This window comes from Anoplopoma fimbria, chromosome 2 (assembly GCF_027596085.1).
Source record: "Anoplopoma fimbria isolate UVic2021 breed Golden Eagle Sablefish chromosome 2, Afim_UVic_2022, whole genome shotgun sequence".
Taxonomy (NCBI): domain Eukaryota; kingdom Metazoa; phylum Chordata; class Actinopteri; order Perciformes; family Anoplopomatidae; genus Anoplopoma; species Anoplopoma fimbria.
Window position 1 is genome coordinate 18,312,075 of NC_072450.1, and position 18,450 is coordinate 18,330,524.

The 18,450-nt window shown below is 43.1% G+C and overlaps 1 protein-coding gene across 1 annotated transcript in view; it reads left to right on the forward strand.

Moving 5' to 3' along the window:
• zfhx3b (zinc finger homeobox 3b) overlaps positions 1–18,450 on the forward strand; it is a 134,849-nt gene that overhangs the window by 53,190 nt on the left and 63,209 nt on the right. The window contains exon 4 of the mRNA XM_054615178.1: positions 348–844. Coding sequence (XP_054471153.1) covers positions 348–844 — 497 coding nt within the window. The remainder of the gene's footprint in view (positions 1–347; positions 845–18,450) is intronic.

Sequence of the window (18,450 nt, forward strand, 5' to 3'; positions counted from 1 at the left end):
GCAAGGATAGCTATAGGTCCATAAATATATACATGCACATTATTTTCCATGCAATATCAGACCGACCAACAGTCTGAAAGAGTCTGTTTTGTTTTTTAAAGGTGAACAGAGATGTTATTAATTATGAGAGTTTCACAAGCTATGACTTCCTTTGGATAACAATGTGCTCACTAACTCAAAATAATAACAAAATGCTATGTCCAGAAGTACATTTCTGAGAGATAAAGTGATCTTTACAAACAGAACTCTGATTTAGACTGTAAGCTTTGATTATGTCTAACACAACAATCTTTCTTTTTTCTTTTCTTCTTTCTTTTGTCTCTCTTTGTGTTCCACGCATATTGTAGTAGGTGGAGAGATCCCTATGGACGTGCGGCTGGGCGGTGGGCAGTTGGTGTCCGAAGAACTGATGACCCTTGGGGAAAGTCTATCACAAACCAGCGACCCCTCCCTCAAGCTCTTTCAGTGCGCTGTATGCAACCGCTTCACCACTGACAACCTGGATGTGCTTGGCATGCATATGGGAGCTGAACGCAGCCTACCGGAGGAGGAATGGCGCGCTGTGGTGGGCGACTCTCACCAGTGCAAGTTGTGCCACTACACCACACAGCTTAAGGCCAACTTCCAGCTACACTGCAAGACCGACAAGCATGTGCAAAAGTACCAGCTTGTGGCCCACATCAAAGAAGGAGGCAAAGGCAATGAATGGCGCCTGAAATGTGTGGCCATAGGCAACCCGGTGCACCTGAAGTGCAATGCCTGCGACTACTACACTAACAGCCTGGAGAAGCTGAGGATGCACACTGTCAATACCCGCCATGAGGCTAGCCTCAAACTCTACAAGGTTAGTGATCCTCAAGCTCCTTTCTCACACCCACAACTCAACTTTGTCATGTCAATTTTCATAATATTGCCAGGAGAAGTAGTGTGTTTGTGTCATACTTGGGAGGATTTATTATCCTATACATTTTTAACAAGTTTTACACAAATGTAAAAATGTGTCCGTAATCCTCTGCCCACTAACCTGACATCCCTCTGCAAAACACGTAAATGTTTAAGTAATAGTAGCCCACACCACTAAACCAGGCGCTCTTCCAGGGCATGAATGATAGCTCTGTTGAGTAACTCTTGCCTTCCAAGTCATATAGAGGCAGGGTCACAGTGCTGCCATGGGGAGAACATGGCAGGTGAAGCTGGTTTGGAGGCTTAGGGGTGAATCAGTAGGAGATGAATGAAGAAGTGTGAGGAGACAGAGGTTTGGTGCTAATACTCCTCGGAGCGGGAAAGGCTGAATCGTTCTCGACAGCCGTATTGATTTTTGCTGGACTTGGAGCTTCACCTTCTCCTCTAATCATTCCATAATAGCCAATGGATGAACACTCTCTGAACAAATGGCCATAAATCTAACAGGCCTGATTCCACTTAGGTACCTATCCTGTGTGTCTGCGGCTTTGGCCACTCTGCGCTTAACCCAAACTGGCATAGCTGCACATGCACACACATTTACAACACATACAACAAAACACATACAAACAGAGACAGCATGCACTCCCTGTCTGTATGTCTACACTACATACACACAATCTAACACACAACACTACAATGTGCACTGTCTCGTAGTTTTTTATTTTAAAAAGTCCGCTCCATTGTCAAGTGTTTGACACTTCAAAAGTTAACAGTAAAGTATTAAAAACAGTGCTATTATTTGACACTTTTTTGATATCTTAGTATATTATAGTATGACCTCTTTTGAAAACTAGCCACTAAAAAGGCATGAGAAAAATGTGCCGCTTCAAGTGTGATGTTTTTAATCACACTAACAACTAAGGTGAATTGGTCCATTTAAACCCCCTCAAAAAAGGCTGTCTTTTCGAAAATCGTCCAGGATTATGAGCGGATTCTCAGGACCACTGGCATAACAGACATGTTTCCTGTCCACAAAGCCTCTGTACTGGGATCACAGCAAGAGTGAAAATGTGATGTAGGGCTCCAAGTACAGAGGTGGAAGGGGCCAGGGGACACAGGGGGTGTTGAGTGGAGACTTTGCAGTTTGCACCAGGACAATCAGGAGCACTGCAGAAACATTTTCAAATGCACGGGGTATTTATAGCTGTATAGAAATGGAAATATGCAACATAATCCGTGAATGTGTTGAGGGTGTTGTGAGACAACAGAAAAGCATAGCCAGTTATCCTTGTGTTTTTTCCAGCCCATGGTCATCCTCTCCTGGCCTTCGCTGCTGGACTCACTGGCCCACATTCCAATGACAGTATCACATTAGACCAAAATAGACAGGCTCTGGCACACTCTTTCTCTCTCTTCCTCACACCTTTTGGAGAGAGAGAATTTTTTTGTCTCTCAGAATAGGGTATAATTTATATTACATTATGCTTTCCACTTTGCTGTAAGCCTGAAAGGCAGAAGAGAAACATTTTTTTTCTCCTTTCGTCTCTTTTTTCGCACAAGTTTTTAAGAGAGAAGAGACATATGTCATACTGCAGCTCAGGCTGTGGGGGATTAAATATGTACAACACATCCAGGCATGATCATTTTTTATGACTTAAGCCTCTTAAGATGGCTCCATATTTCTTAAAACCAATTGATCTTCTGAGTAAGAGTGTGTGCATTTGTCCAGAAATTACCTGCTCTCCCAACCCGAGAATACTGCAGTGCTCATAAAATCTCCTACCAGACATTACTCAAAAACAGAGATGTTCTGGAGTTGACAAGAATAATTACGATACTTTATGACTCACAAATGTGATTAGCGGACAACAAGTACATGGTTGTGAGGCCTCTTTGGCAGCACAGGCTCCCTACTTGAATATGTCACAGTCTTCATACTGCATTCGATTTACTGGCCTGGTGGAGATACTGACAGGCTGAAACCCACAGTGGCCCCACAAGCCTGCAAACCCAACGTGGTATATTATGCAAAGAGGAAAAAAGGAAAATCACCATTCATTTATTCTTCCCCAAAGAAATCCGATGCAAATAGCACCATTTTTAACCTTTTTGGGGAGAAAATAAATCATCAAGTCAGCATAAACAGGCTGTATGATGTGGGAGATGCTTGGGACACTTCACCCAAATCAAACTGGTTTGCATTAAACAGTCCCTTTGTGTGCATAGCTCCATATAAATTGGAGCCTGTAATTACTGGAATTAAAAAGGAAGGTTTAAACTGAGGGCTAAACTGGATGGGATAATTTGAGAGTCTGTGGTATGCGGCCCATATTAGGGCTTTCTAAAAATATCACCCCCACCACCCCAACTATTGGAATGTTCCAAAAGACCACAGAAAGATCCTGCAAGTCATCCTGACCACACGGACAACCACACAGCGGGGGGCGATGCCGTCTTCCCCTGTGTGCTGTGTTCTCAGTTGAGCCACTCCCTTTCTGAGCGCTGTGTGTCCTGCCAACACACCCCTGTTCTCTTAAACGAACTCTCACTCTTATGCCAATGGACCATAGGCTTTATAGTGGCTCTGATGACAGCATGATGGCCACCCATCTGTCCAAGAATGGTCACTGCTAAGCACAAACAGATTGGTCCCGTTGCAGGGTCCAGATAATCCAAAAGTTAACTGTGTACTATATGTTTTTAAATATTGTAGCTAACCCCACCTCTCTTCTACTTGAACAAACCCAGCTTCAATTCTCATTTTACAGTTATACACGTACATAATACTGTAAATATGATAGCCCTTATACCAGCAGCAGAAGGCCTCAGGGCTTGGCTATGTGTTAGTGTGGAGGTGAGATGAGTGGAGCTAATCCAGCTCCCAGGCCCTGGCTGCTCTGGCCAGACAGAAAGGGTGGGGCCTAACCAGGCCCAGCCACAGGCCTCAGCTTCCAGTCAAGGGTTGGGGGAAAAGGGAGGAGCATAGGGAGTTAGCTGGCTACCTTCTTTGTCTCGAGGGCCGGTGCAACCGGCGGTAATTGAGATTGATTGGATGTTATTTTTCCTCTTGCAAATGTAGTCCATTAGCTTGGCACATGCATAATCAGTTTAGAGCGCAGTTAGCCGAATGTAATCATGTTCCTCGGTGTCTGCTAGCACAAAATCCACTCCAGATGCCGCTTGGCCATGGAAAGACAGGGAGAAAGTGCCGTCACTATCAGATGGGGAATCTTTAACCAAGGAAGTCCTGACACCCCTCCCTCTGTCCTGGTCCCGCTCTATTAAGCGCACACATAACTATACAAACTTCTCACCTATCTCTCTCTCTACCTTACCCAATCCGCTGTATGCTCCTTACCTATGAGAACATAGTGTTAAGTGGAGCCCAGCGGCTGGCCCATTAACTAACACAATACATCTGTATCTTGGATGGAGTTACTGCTATATTTAACACTTCAGTGCAATCCAAAAGAATCAGTGAACACCATGGAAAGAAAATGTCCACACTCTGCAGAGGGCAAATAATCACAATGAAACATGAAAGACGAAAAGAGGCAGTAATGTAAATTAAGGGATTAGTGGTTACATGAAAAGGCATTAAGGTGGTTCACAGATGATCCTTCTCAGCAGAAGCACTGGCTTCTTAGTCTCAGGAATGCAAACCGTGTTGACCCCTGCCCATTAATGATCATTACTACCAGGATTGACTTCAATTCTCTTGGGTTATACAATAGTTTGTTTTTAGGGTACAACCACTAATAGGTCATAGTTATGCTCGAGCTCCAGACAATATATCAATCAAATAGAACTCTTTAGTGTATTTGGGCTCACACAGGAGAGGCGTTCTGCTGACTAAGACTTAGGCCAAGTGCTCACTAGATGACAGGGAAAATGATTTGAGTGTCCCAGATGAGTTTTTAGATTTTTCTGGAATGTCACAATAATTCTTGATATTTTTTTGTAGTATTATCGCTTGGGCAGGCGAATGAGCCAAAATTGTTACTCTGGCCAACCTCAGAACAAATATTACAGCAGGTATTGTGAGATGTCCTCAGGCGAAATGACGTCTAGCGGGCGCCTGGCCTTACCCGCTCACCCACCAGATATTTCTAAGAAGAGGAGGGGTAGGTGGAGAGACAGACAGGAGAGAGGGGATGGGGGCGACAGGAGGGTTGGAAGGATAGATACTCTGCTAATTATCATGGCTAGCCTATGATTGTTCAGTAATAGTGCTCAGTGGGAAAGGTTGCAGCAGTTCCAGGAAGAGCTGAGCTCTGATTTACTGGTACTACCGCTCTAATAAAGCGCTTGCTGCACATCCTGGGAGACAGCCCATTCTCTCCTTTCACATGCACAACCGTGTGAATGCAGTGCGTGTGTGTGTGCAAACGCACACATACAGAGCAATCTTGAAATCTAAAGTGCCAGCAGATGACAACATAGGGCTCATGAAATGTACCATTTTAATTGCTCATAGAGAAGTTCTTATAATATGATTCCGTACAAGTGATGTACGTGTTATAAGGCATCACACTAAGTATTTAAATTCTGTAAAGGCCCGTGTAACACCTCACCCACTCAGTAACACAGTCATGGCCCTGAACCCCAGTTGCCCTCTTTGTGTCAGTAGTTGCCTGCAGGACTATGAGCTCTAGTGTCCTACCTCAAACAGATCTCAGTTACTAGGAGTTGTGAGTAGAACAAGGAAGGAGTGGCATTCAACAGAAATTATGGAGAATTGGAGAGAGGGGTTGTCAGCCTGGGGGGCTAGTAGGACTTTGTGTTTGGCAGTGTGCAAGAGTTTCACAACTTTTCTAGCTACCACCACTTGTTAAGGCCAGGCAGAGGGTCGGGCTTTGACCTGTGGCACAACTGCTGCTGCTGCTGATGTTGCTGATTGTATGTACGCAGCCTTAGTGTGGGTGATGCAAGGACTACAAAATGACAGTGAAAGAAAGCGAAAGACGGGGAGCAGAAAGCTACTTAGACAGGGGAGGCTGGTCTTTTCCCAGCTTTTTTTCAGCTGTGGCTGTTTACCACAATTGCCAGAGTTAAAAGGGCCCAGTGCATTACCAGACCAGGACCTTGGTCCGGGGTCTGTGGTGGCGATAGAGATGTCTTCTCTGTGATCCATCACACATAGCCATAGGAGGATTAGAGAAAGGGTAAGGGTTTGTGTTACATCGTCAGCTGGGAGTTGGAGATTCTTGGTCATTGTGTTAATGGTTGTTTGTTTGGATTTTATTTTTTTGTTTTTGGACATTGCTAATGTGCAATGTAGCTGCTGATCCTGTTATCTCCAAGCTGATCAGCAGAAAAGGCAGATCTTTGACAGACAAGAAACAGTTTCTTAAACATAATAGTCAAACTCCCTTAACTCTAAACCCCATCTGCCTCTGTCCACCTAATATTGCTCACCAACCAGTATGGATAGTGAATCAGTGGGTGGTCTAATGGTGATCTGATTAAGGTTAAATATCTTTAATCTGACCATGCTGGAAAACTAAACATCTCAGCTACATCCTCTGCGTGCCCAGTCCCACTCCCTCTACTTACTCTTCAGCTTGTTAGAAGTTCCTTGCGCCTCACTTGAAAGCAAAGTACTGTTAAAGTTATTGTCAACACACTGATTCTCATATTAAATCAGCAGATCTAGCAGAAAAGTAAAAAAGAGGGCAAATAAAGCTTAACAGGCTTGAATTCGTCTTTAAATTGTTTGATAATGACAAATGGTAAGATATATTTTTTTTCCTCTGAAGTGATTACAGGATATTGGGGCAGTATTAAGAAGACAATTACATTTTGGAGAAACTTCTTCCTGCACCAACTGGAGGGTCTCTGTATCTATCTGTGTTGTACTTCTGCTCGGCCAGCCTCTATCTTGTCAAGATGATTGTACAGACGTATCAGTCATGTCCCTGTGTCTTTTACCATCCCAACTGTAAAGATGCCAGAGAGATCCCATTTTCCTTGTCTTCAAAAAGTACAGGATTCCATGTAAAATGGGGCCTCTACAATTTCCTATGGATATCTAGCAGTCAAAGTGCAGTAAAATTAGATGACATGTATGCTGGATGCCATTCTATTTACATGCATACAAATAACACAATTACTATGAACACCCAGACTGAAATGATTGATAAAGGCCTATTCATGTTTTGCAATTACCAAACTGCCCCACTAACCAAGTTTATATTCATTGTTTGATTATCAAGTATGTAACTGGAATTATATGTGGTTGCCTATAGATCCATAATAAATAGGAATACAGTACAACTAATACTACTTTGGGGATTTTATTGCTCTACAGAGCACATCAATGTAAGCTCTATGAAAGCTGCTGAATGCAGTTTGAAACACTAAAAGACATCAAATCTATCTGCTGATGTATTTTGAGTTCATGCAAACGCACAGTGTGGCTATCATGGCCTGACTGAAGTGTCTCACAGGTCTTTTTGTACAACTGGTCAATACGTCTGGTGACCTATAGCCACTGCACCTAAAAGACTAACAGTGGCAATTGGTAGGTAAACACTGCTTTGATGAGGCCAGATGGAGGCTCCTGTGGATCTATGTAGCTCCTAAGCTGAAGGGATGGAGAGAGTGAGGCAGGCAGGCTTACAGGCTCTGTGCCATCAATACATCAGTGGCTAAGCCACCAGATTAATGGCCTCCGAGTGGTTAGGGCCACAAAACTACTCAGCTCTGAGGTCTGTGTTCAGTGGAGCTGTACATGAAAGCAAGGTAGGGGAGGAGGAGGCCTTAGGTACCAGGATGAGCACACAGGGACCTCTATTCTGTTTGGGTTTGGCCTACAGAGTAGAGTCATGGGACCGATACATTTTACAGAATGATAGATATGTGCCCTGGCTGTTGTTTCATTCCCACTTGTAAGTCCAAAAGGATGTATGAGTACCTAAACACCACATTATAAGCATTACTAAGTCATTTTATCTACATGTATTTATAAGTGAGGACATTTAGTTTGTAAGCACAACCTGTTGGCTTTGTTGTTTGTAGGAAGGCAGCTAAATTCAAACTGACGCTTGAGTTGGACTACGGCTCACAGCCTGCTCTGCCTTTTTTTACTATGTTTTTTTTTCTTTATTTTACCAAATCTGCCCCTATGATCTTTCCCTTTTGTGCTGTATCGATTACTGTTGGATTGCAGAACTTCAGCAATATCTCGACTGGATTTCATTGTTGTTAGTGATGGGTCATAGAGGTGCTGTAGCCTGCATGCATGCTAACCTCAAAGCAGTCTATTTTGGATAGGTTATATAGAGCAAAATGTGAAGTGTCGTAAAAAGTCCATATTACCACTCTGTGACCACTATCAAGGCTTGAGTAGAGATTAACCATCCACCAAGTTTCCTTAGGGTCATTTTCTGGGTATAATTTTTATTTGAAACAGTTGGGCCTCAAAGGCCCTTTCTTTAGTGCCAAGAGAGAATAGCCGTCTCTTCCTGAACTTCATGGCACTGGTTGTCCATCCATGTTTTGCGTAATTGCTCTGTGCTTGAGTCCAGGGTTAGAACTGGGAGCTGTAAATCTATCAGTGTTATGCAGACAATGTTTCCACCAGATGTAGAAGAAAAGATTTCATCCTTTCGTAATTAAGCGGTGCAGCCCAGGGTGTCATGTGTTTTTTATTGGGGTCTCTGGAAAAGATCATTTTGCACCTTGTTTTCTCATCATGCCTTTTATTCTTCAATACAAAAGATGGATAAAATGGAAAGATTAAAATGAAAAAAAGTAGCAGAGAATAGAATCCCTTGTTTAAATTGTAATATGGAAATTACTAGGTAGTGATGTAAGAGGTAGTGATGAGGAGCGTGGGGTGGAGGCACAAAGGGGACAAAGGCATAGTCATGGAACCAAGGCAATTACATAGTTTCCCAGATGAAGAATATCAGGGGGAAAAAAATGTCTTTTTTAACCCCCGGAATGTTCCCCAATGTTATCTTTCCCACGGGTGCCATCTTCTACACCTGTGTTCTACTTTAAACTAAGAGAGAGGGGGAGTAAGTTGTGGAAAGTGATAGCGAGTAAAGGGGAGAGAGACAGCTTTAAGAGTTGGGGACGAGAATGCTCTTCAGTTTCTCAAGGGCACAGATACTTTATGGCCTTCACATTCCTGCATGACAAACTGATGCCCAGAATAGACAGAGTGGTGTTGGAGAAAAAAAAAAGAGTTTAACTACCATGACTTTAAGCCCCACCCCAACATATCATCTCTGTTCCTTGCTCACCTTCGCCTCACCCTGCCTCATTTATGTGGCAAACCTCAGGGTCACACTGTCTGACGCGTTTCTTTTTACTAGCCAAAGCTGGTGAAAGCGAAGCACTGAAGTGCAGGCTTTTGTTCAGTGTAAGCAGTTCCACACATTTTTGTTTTATAAAGTCCTTTCAATCTCATGTTGATTTACAGAGGCCTCTTTCCTTTGAGATCTCTTCAGAAGAGCAGACAGCAGAGGAAGTCTCCATAGCCACTGAACTCCTAGGCTCAGTCACAGATCATATACTATCTTCCCTCGCTGTCTTTCTTGCCAGCCCCACAAACTCTTTTTTTTTTTATAATGTCACCACATTCAATCAACACTAGTCCTAAAATTAAGGACTGCTGAATAATTCAAACTTGGATCCTTCCTTCAGATGGCCTGTCTCTGTCACTAGATAGGAATTTCCTTAATTTATGCTTGTTAGGTTGGAATAGTCATGTTGAAATAATTCGAACCATAAGGCTGTCTGTGCAGCTACTGTTTAAATGAGAACTCTGGGAGCTGTTAAAGTTTGAACATGAAATTGTGAGATCTGGAATGCAAATTATTATTCAAATGATCAATGTATTAATTTGCATGCGAAGAGGCGTGAGGGAGAGAGAGAGAGCATCTTAATAAGTTCTGTAAAGCAAAGTATTTTATTATTTGTTGATGTTTCAGGAATGAGGGTGTATTCATTTTGCAGTTATGAGTCCCAGTGTGACTTTAATCTTTCTCCCTCACATACAAAACGTGCTTTTGCTCTCACCAACGTTCAGACACATCTTCCTGTTTCTCAGGAAGTATCATTTCACAGATGACTTACATAAGATGTGAAGAGTACACCAGCAGCTTTAGAGATCCATACTGCCGGATTAATTTTTTTTTTTTTTTTGCATGAACACCTTGGCCTCCTAATAGAGATCTCCTAGTTTTCTTTGCAATCACTTCATTTTGAATTTCTGGGGAGATGAAATGTAAAAATGCCTGGGGTTATGGGATATTAAATAGACTTAAACCACAGACTTAAGACTTAAGGAGTGGAAACTGGTTGAGTGAGGAGCCAAATAAAGGTAAACCCTTCAGAACATGGAATTATTCAGAGATTTCAGGACCTTCTGTTTGTACTCTGATTTCCGACCATCTTCTCTTTCACATCAAATGGAGCTTATCATTCAATTTTTCTCAATGTACAACTTTTTCTTCCTTTTGTAAGCTTAGTTTCTAGTCTGCACTTTCATTACTTGGTGGTTGGGGGAGGAGGACGGAATAATTTGGTGATAGTTCTTTGAATGTTTATTATCTGTGATCTTCTGTGATTTTTGATTCTTCGAGTGGTTGTATTGGATAAGGAGTAAGTTTGTGACTCAGCAACACAAAATAGAGAAAAACATATGGGTTTTGAATTTCATTCTAATAACTTATCATTGAAGGATTTGGTGGCTCATAGAACACTAACCATGAGTGGCGCATGTAGTTAAGAAAGATCAGTCCTTACATCTGGAAGTGAGGTTAGGGTTTTTTAGATGAGAGATCCAGCATTGGAGTATTCCCAGTATTCAACTTAACTTTTAAATCATTAAAAATGATGAAGCCATCCCCACAAAGTCAGGGGTTTATATATGAAAATCAAACACCATCTGCCATCTCTGATCAGAAGCAACAGCCATCAGGCCAGGGTTACCAAGGCAGAACAGGAAAAGCCATTAACTGCCAATCACTGCATCGATCGACAAGCCAGTCCACCACTACCACCCCCTCTCTACCCCCACCCGACCCTGCCCACAGACACACACGCATACAGTTCATCGGCTTTTACTGTACAGTGCACACAAATGCACAAACACGTGCACATAGCCTTGCCTTTACCACTATCTCTTTGTGCACCCGCACAGCGTGATGGGTAACATTTGGTCGAGTCTGTCTCTTTCCCGCTTGAACCGTGTTATCTTTTAAATTATCTCGAGTCTAGATTGCAGGATCAACATTCTGCTCAGTTTAGATAAAGGTTGTCCGACTTTTCTTTATTGGCTCGGTAAACCCAATGTGTTACTTGAAGGACAGTCAAGATGCCGTTAAAAAGATATTTCCTTCTGAGCATAGGTTTGTAATCTCCTCATTACCGAAATGCATCTCAGTAAAGTCTATTGCCCTGTCAAAATGAGAGTAGACACTCCATTCTGCTCGGTCTCCCGCCACATTTTTGGAGTCAACCCTCAGATAAAAAGGGAACTAATAGAGTCAGTGAAGGGCAAGAAGAAAAAAAAAAAGAAGATTGATTTTTTTTTTCTTCTTCTACATTTTCAATGGTGTCGCAAGAAATGCGGGTCATTAGAAGAATATTTACCTACTTCCCAATTTAATAGAGATGCTGTATATCAGAGTGATCTGGATCAGAGGTCAGGGCAGGGGGGAGCAATTAAAGTGTATGGATCCAGAAGCTCTGGGCCTGTCTCATTGTGTGTGTGCTGTAGGCAGGAACAGATAGGTGAACTAGATGGGAGGCAGAGACAATCCTTTTTAACATGGCTGTATTGGTTAATAAAGTTTAGCAGCTGATGAACTAGTAATGCATTAGTCAGGGGCACTATCGCATATGTGTGTTTATGCACTCTAAACACAGGCATATGCTTGACTATGCCGTTACTTGCTTTGGTTGGATCAGCCTTCTCGGGGCCACACAATAGCCAGAGACAGCAGATATGATGGATGTGGCCTGGGGCCTATGCACTCGCTCTGCATCTGCGGTGGCCTCATCCACACATCAGCCACGGGGAGAGGGAGGGGACACAGTGCGGCGGGAGGGAGGGATGGAGGGCAGAGATACAAACCAGACCAGCCATTTTCCTCAATCCGCTCATAAATATTTGTGTGGCTGATTTATAAACAGCGGAGCAAGAGAACAGATCAAAGTGAACTGTAACGCTTATATAAAACTGGGGCTTTTTTCACGACACTGCCCTACACACCATGCCCGTGCCTATTAAAGACAGAGCTATATATCATGAGGGATATTGGCAAGAACACTGAATGGCCACTCACTTTAGAGCTCGGTCTTCCCCCCAGTTGTGACTCTAGTTCTTCACAATCATTTCAAGTCTCTCAAACACTAGTTAAAGGCCATCAATGTTTGATATAGCTAAAACTCAACCTTCTCTTAGCCACTGCTATTCAGGTGGATTTTAAATGGCTGTAATAATGCGAGGCAGCCATGTTAAAACATAGCAATGCAGTGAAGAGTCACCGTGTCCTGGTTGCGGTGGAGTAGTGTTCGTCACACTAGACAGCTGCACATGCTGATTCAGGCAACACAAGCCGAGCCTCCTGTACGGCAGAGAGGAGGGATTAGAGTAAAACAGTGTGTGTACATTCGTGTGTGTGTGAGTGTGTGTGTGTGTGTGTGTGTGTGTGTGTGTGTGTGTGTGTGTGTGTGTGTGTGTGTGTGTGTGTGTGTGTGTGTGTTTGTCGGAGTACAGTACTGGCCTCATGTGTCCAAACACTGGCAGACACGGACATCCACCTCCATAGGCCTGTTGGGAGCAGAGCAGATATTACACACCTACGAGCAATGTTTACCTCCTGCCCCCCTCCAAATGACACACTCACACACACATATATTTCCCATCCTAACCCAGCCCCCACTCCATTCCATTCATTTCCCGGTCTTGGTGCAAATGTGAGGGAGCAAGATGTGCTCTCCTCAGCCTCTCTGATTAAGAGCAGTTATAGCTGGCAGATGCAGAGGAGCGCCATGAAGATGGGTGTTCGCTGACCTCTGTGGGAGGGAGAATAGTGACGGGTAACGGGAGAGAAAAGAAGGCCTATTTCAATGGAGATTCCCCCCTTTGTCCACCAGCAGGACAGGGTGTGCTCAGTGTGGTGAGGCCTGGGAGAGTTGCTGCTAAACAGCCTGTCTCTCTGTCAGTCTGTCTGTATGTGAGTGCCTGGAGACATCTGGTTCTCTGGCTGTGGGAACATGGTGCCATTTTTTTTTATCAGGCACGTCACCTTGTGCTTACATAACACATGGGTTCAGGTTTTTGCTCAACTGCAGGGTGAATTTTTATAATTGGCCTGTTTATTATTCAGAAATGATTTGAGACGATTTGTTTTATAGCATATCTGTACAGTCAATGGGAAAGAGAATCCACATTTGTTTCTATAGCCTCCCGCAGTACTATGAGGGTGTGCCTCTATCTTGAACAGCAGTGAGACGAAGCACCCCTTTGTCTTATATTTTGCTTTCCACCTTAAATTCTATTGTATATAATGTTTATGGTGTGTGAGTTTTATCAGTAAGGCAGGCATTGTAGAAGATATTTAGAGAGAGAGTAGACTGCGGATTGTTTTACCCCTGGTGAGTCTGAGTTTCTGTGCAGGGAGTTCAAAGTCCTGCTGAACATCACAGGGCTGATGCTGAGTGAGGCTGACTAGCTGCAGCCTGTGGTCTGGGAAGGGTTACTGAATAATTACTGATGGTTTCAGGGGTAACTGTCCGACCACAGGACTGGGGAATATTAATCATTTATTTGATTGTCCGCATGTGCTGATTAATCAATTTGAGCAGGATCTGCAGGATTAACTACCCTATTATTCCCCTGTAAGAACAGATCAGAGATAAGACTTTAAAATATCATATTCCATTTATCATTTATTTTTAGGTCCCTGCTGATGAGGGTGAAATAAAAACTGAGGTGAGATTATGCAGAACGGCAACATGGGGAAAGCGTTGGGGGAGGAGGATAAGGGAAGAAGGGATGAGGAGAGAGAAAAAAAATCTCTTAACTGCAGATTTTAGTACTTCAGAAGACGAGGGGGAAATATACAGCTTTGTATGTCTTCAAACATGGCACAGAAACCAAGTTGTGCAGCTGGGAGCGAGAGAGCAGAGAGAAAAGGGGGGAGGAGAGACATGAGGAAGAGGAAGTTGATGGGAAAGTGATAGCTGTCTCCACCTGGAGTATAGCCGCGCTGTGTGCTAGGAGGGAAGGCAAAGCAAGGGAGAGGAGTGAGCTGCTGCATTTGATTCCTATTCTGTGCTCTGGTTTCGGTAAGTTTAGCTCTCCTACCGAGTACAGCTAGATAACTGATCCAACAATGGCACAATTCCTGTTTACCCTACTCACTATCTATTCAGTCTATAAATTCTCAATCTGCCAGCTGTTTAATGTGTTATGTCATGTGGTAATGCCTTTGATTCCAACATGCCTCCGTTTGTAAATACAAGAGGCACTCAAAAGGCTGTGGTTTCTTTACAAGCATGGCGCCCCCGGCGCTTTGGTTGGGAATGCATTGAGAGGAAGAAGGATTGAAAGAGTAAGGGAGGGAGTGAGAGGTGGTTAGAAACTGTATACACTTCCCCGTTGCTCCTCTGCCAACCCTTCTCCCCGCTGCCTCTGGTTGCGCAGGCAGGCAGTGAGTGAGAAATTTGAGAGGGAGGAGTATATCCTCTCTCCTGGCTGAACACAGCACCGTAATTATGCACTTTTCAGCAGGTTTTACCTTTAACACTTTCCTCCCGGGTTTGAGATTAGTGCTCACCATGCTTGATTTACTGCACAATTACTGAACAAGAGCTCTATCTAATCAATAAACAGGAAGGGGAAAAGTGGTAGTCTTTGAAGTATAGTTTGAGATTTTTTGCACGATTGAGCAGTGTATATGGTGCAGCCAGTGAGGGCAGCGTGGCTGCGATGCCAGTCTGTGAAATACCTATTATATCAGGCACGCCTCCTTGCTTTACCAGCTCTCTAAGCCTCTTTACTGTGCTGAACTACTAGAGTGGAAAATGACATCTTTTTTTTTCTGACCACTGCTTAACACAGAGGTCAGCAACACATTGTCTAATAAGGACATTCCCCCCAAATATTAGATTAAAATAACAAATTGTGCAATAAAAGTGGGGCTGAATGTGATCTTGTAACTTGTGTGCAAAAGTTACGTGCTAGGGGATATAAAGCACTCTTGAGTGGTAGCTTGGTTTGCCCTGTATTAAATGTCCCCAAATGGGCAGCCAGCACAATGACCTCCATGATGACACTTGCTACTGGCATGAGCAGTTATTTTAGGAAGCTCCAATGACCGGCCATCACAAGTCTTACTGGGGCTTTGTAAAGCTTTTTGCCAGTGAGCTAAGCAATAGGCTTCTTCCAATTAGTCTGCTCTGTGTTTGATTTTTAGTGATGACAACCATATCTCAGCTGCAATTATGCTGCACTGGAAATGATGAGGGTTTAGGTTATTGATCCTAAATTGATCACCCTGATCAATGAGCACTTTTGTTTCTTTTTTTATGGAATGTGGAGTAATGTCTTTTTCTTTGGCTAATGAGCAGGCCCAGCAGAATGACCCTGTAAAGATATCTGTGTAAGCGAGTCACATTGATAGAGTTGGCTGTGTTCATAGCAAGGAGGGGGGTACTGCACAGAGCAACATTTATCAAAAGTGCACTACTTCCTTGTGGTCATAGGTAATAGGCTACGATGGGTTTATGAAGAAAAAAAAAAGAGGTCCTTATGAGGGGTTTGGGTGAAGCAACAGCTGTGTCTTTCAGCATTTTAATGAAAGGGATCTAATTCAAAAAGGTAATAGCTAAAACACTGTAAGGGATTTGTGATTTCGATCCAAATTATGGACGCAATAGTATATTTCACTACACTTAAATGTTTTAGCTTTTTATCTCTATATATATATATATATAACGACCAAAGTGTAATGTCAGGGTTTCACTTATTAAAGTTGCAGCTCATAGTTGCAAGAGTTGACAGGTGAATCAGGTGGGTGTTTGGTGCATGAATTGCTTGAAGAACCCTCAACAGCAGTTTCACTCCAACAAGGTACTTCATGTTCCATGCAAATAAGACCATATATGCCCACTCTGTGTATTCACCTCCACTCAACCCCACTTGTTAATTTTCATTTTAAGAAGAGGACCTCTTAAAGGCCATGTTGCTCCTTTTTGTCTGCGCAGTGCTTCTAATAGAGATAGCGGTGTAAGACTGGGTTAAATATTGACACTGGCTGAGCACATCATCACTGTTCTTAATTAGCTGGTGTGTCTAGAAAGCTTGTGCGAGGGCAGTGCATGAACAACTAACATTTCCCCTCATGAGATCTCAAACACCCTCTCCCCTAAAACACATTTCTATGAATTTTACATAAAAAGGATACAGGATAGTCAGAAAACATACAGTGTTACAGTAGCCTGAAGCAGCAACCAATTATGTGGTAATGAAATATTTACACTACCAAACTGAGTACGCCAGGGGTGAAAGCTAGATAATACAAGCCTGAGGAGACTGTATTCTGTGTCTCCTCTCTGCCGTTACGTCAGCAAAAACATGGAACAGTAGATCAGCTAATGACAATAGGCTTAGAAGCTGGAGCGTGGGCAGGCCTGCAGTTCAGTAAGTATAGCTTTTGGTCACCCCCACTGCAGTGGGCACATTTAACGGCTTTTTCTGGATCACAGTAGCCCACAAGGTGGGAAGGGGACACATAATCATAACATTGAGCCTCGTCAGACAAGTTTTTTCTGACGGAGTCCTTTTGACTTCTGATGGCTACACCCTCACAATAACATGGCGATAAATCTGCATTCAAGGCAGAGTGTGATGTTTGTTCTCGAGGACTAATTGTGTTTGGGTAATGTTCCTGCTCTGAATTTAATTCTCTCTGACTGCATTAATCATTACAAGAGGTGTTTGCCTGTATCTTAATCCAACACCATCCCATCCCCCGACTCCCCGTCTCCCTTACTCTTATAGGGCTCTTTCACCTCCGCCCTATCCAAACTATTTTTCATCCTTTGCCTCCATCCAGCAAGATTTTTGCTGCCCACATTTGTGGCGGCTCCACAAGGCCATTCTGCCATTGTCAGGCTGGCAAGTGACAAATGAGAGTCATTGAGGTGTTGGAGACTCTTGTCAGCTGCGTGGGTGCAGGACTGCTTCTGCCTTTAGCCTACTAACACATCAGTGACTTACAGTACAGCCGAGTCCAGATCTATGTAGTCCGTCATGTTGTTCTAATGTAGTATGCACACAGGCTCTTCCATTAGCAGCCCTATATAACTCTGTTCACACAATCAGTGCGCTGCCTTTTATACATTACTGAGAATTTTCCTCTAAATCACATGGAAGTCATAATGTACAAGATGATTCTGTTTGATTGATAACTTAACAGGTATTGCTGTGGTTTGCATTACAAACAGTGACCCCTCACAGGAAGCATCTGAAAAAACTGCATACTTAACACAGGATCCACAGTGCAAAGCACAGGAGTGCACGTCTTGTCACGCTGGCTGTGATTCAGATTTAAGTATTGCATGGTGGTCCAATTTCTTTGCCAGACGACAGGGAGTGTTTTTTAAAGTAATATTAGTGGCACATGGATGCAGTCATATTTGTCTGCTTGTGAAGAATACTCAGATACCAGGGTGGACTATTGAGAAGTTAGGTTGGTGCTGTGGGTCAGAAACCATGTTTCTTTTTTTTCCCACAGACCTGCTTGTTTTCTTTGTCTCTTATGAAAATCTCATTGTAGCCTAGTTTTAGAGATATTACTGTTTTTATTATAATATATTTTTACAGCATGATCACAGTAAAAAGACTTGTTCTTTTCCTCCCTCATGTCATAAGTTATTATTGTGATGAGTGTCAGTAAAACACTGATGCAATTAACTATTATTCAAACTCAAAATCTGAAGCTCTCCGCCTGCTGTGTGCCTCCTGTTTTGCTTAAAATGAAAATGGGAAAAAAAACAAAAAACATCCCCAGCCCTGTACAAGTAATTATTGTCACTGCTGTCCAAAATGGAGGGTTGTGATGTTGACTCAATGCTCTGGGTAATGGAGAGAAGGGCCAGGGCAGGTCCTGATTTGCCTCAATCTGCTTCCAGATGGTACCTTGCCACTACACATGTCATCAAGTGTCTGTAACAGTTGTTCGGGTACCCCCATGGCTCCACCCTGCTTTCGACTCCTGCAGGCAGACTTATTGTACTGCAATTCTGGCAAGCTCCTCCCAGCATGGCTTTCATAAAAGCACCAGGAGGTTAAGCTGTTAATTAGCTACTGAAAGAGGAGGACAACAGCTTGCTGTTAATTTGCTTTACTCTTTTTTATTTTTTTCTTATTTGGATATTGACATCATTTCCTGCCTATTTTGGAGTCATCGCTGCGTGTCACAAAGGCAGGACCGAGCTCATTAAGATGGGGGGAAATGTGTTTATCTGGCTACGATGAGAAGTGCGCATTATGTATGTATAGCCATGCTTATCCAA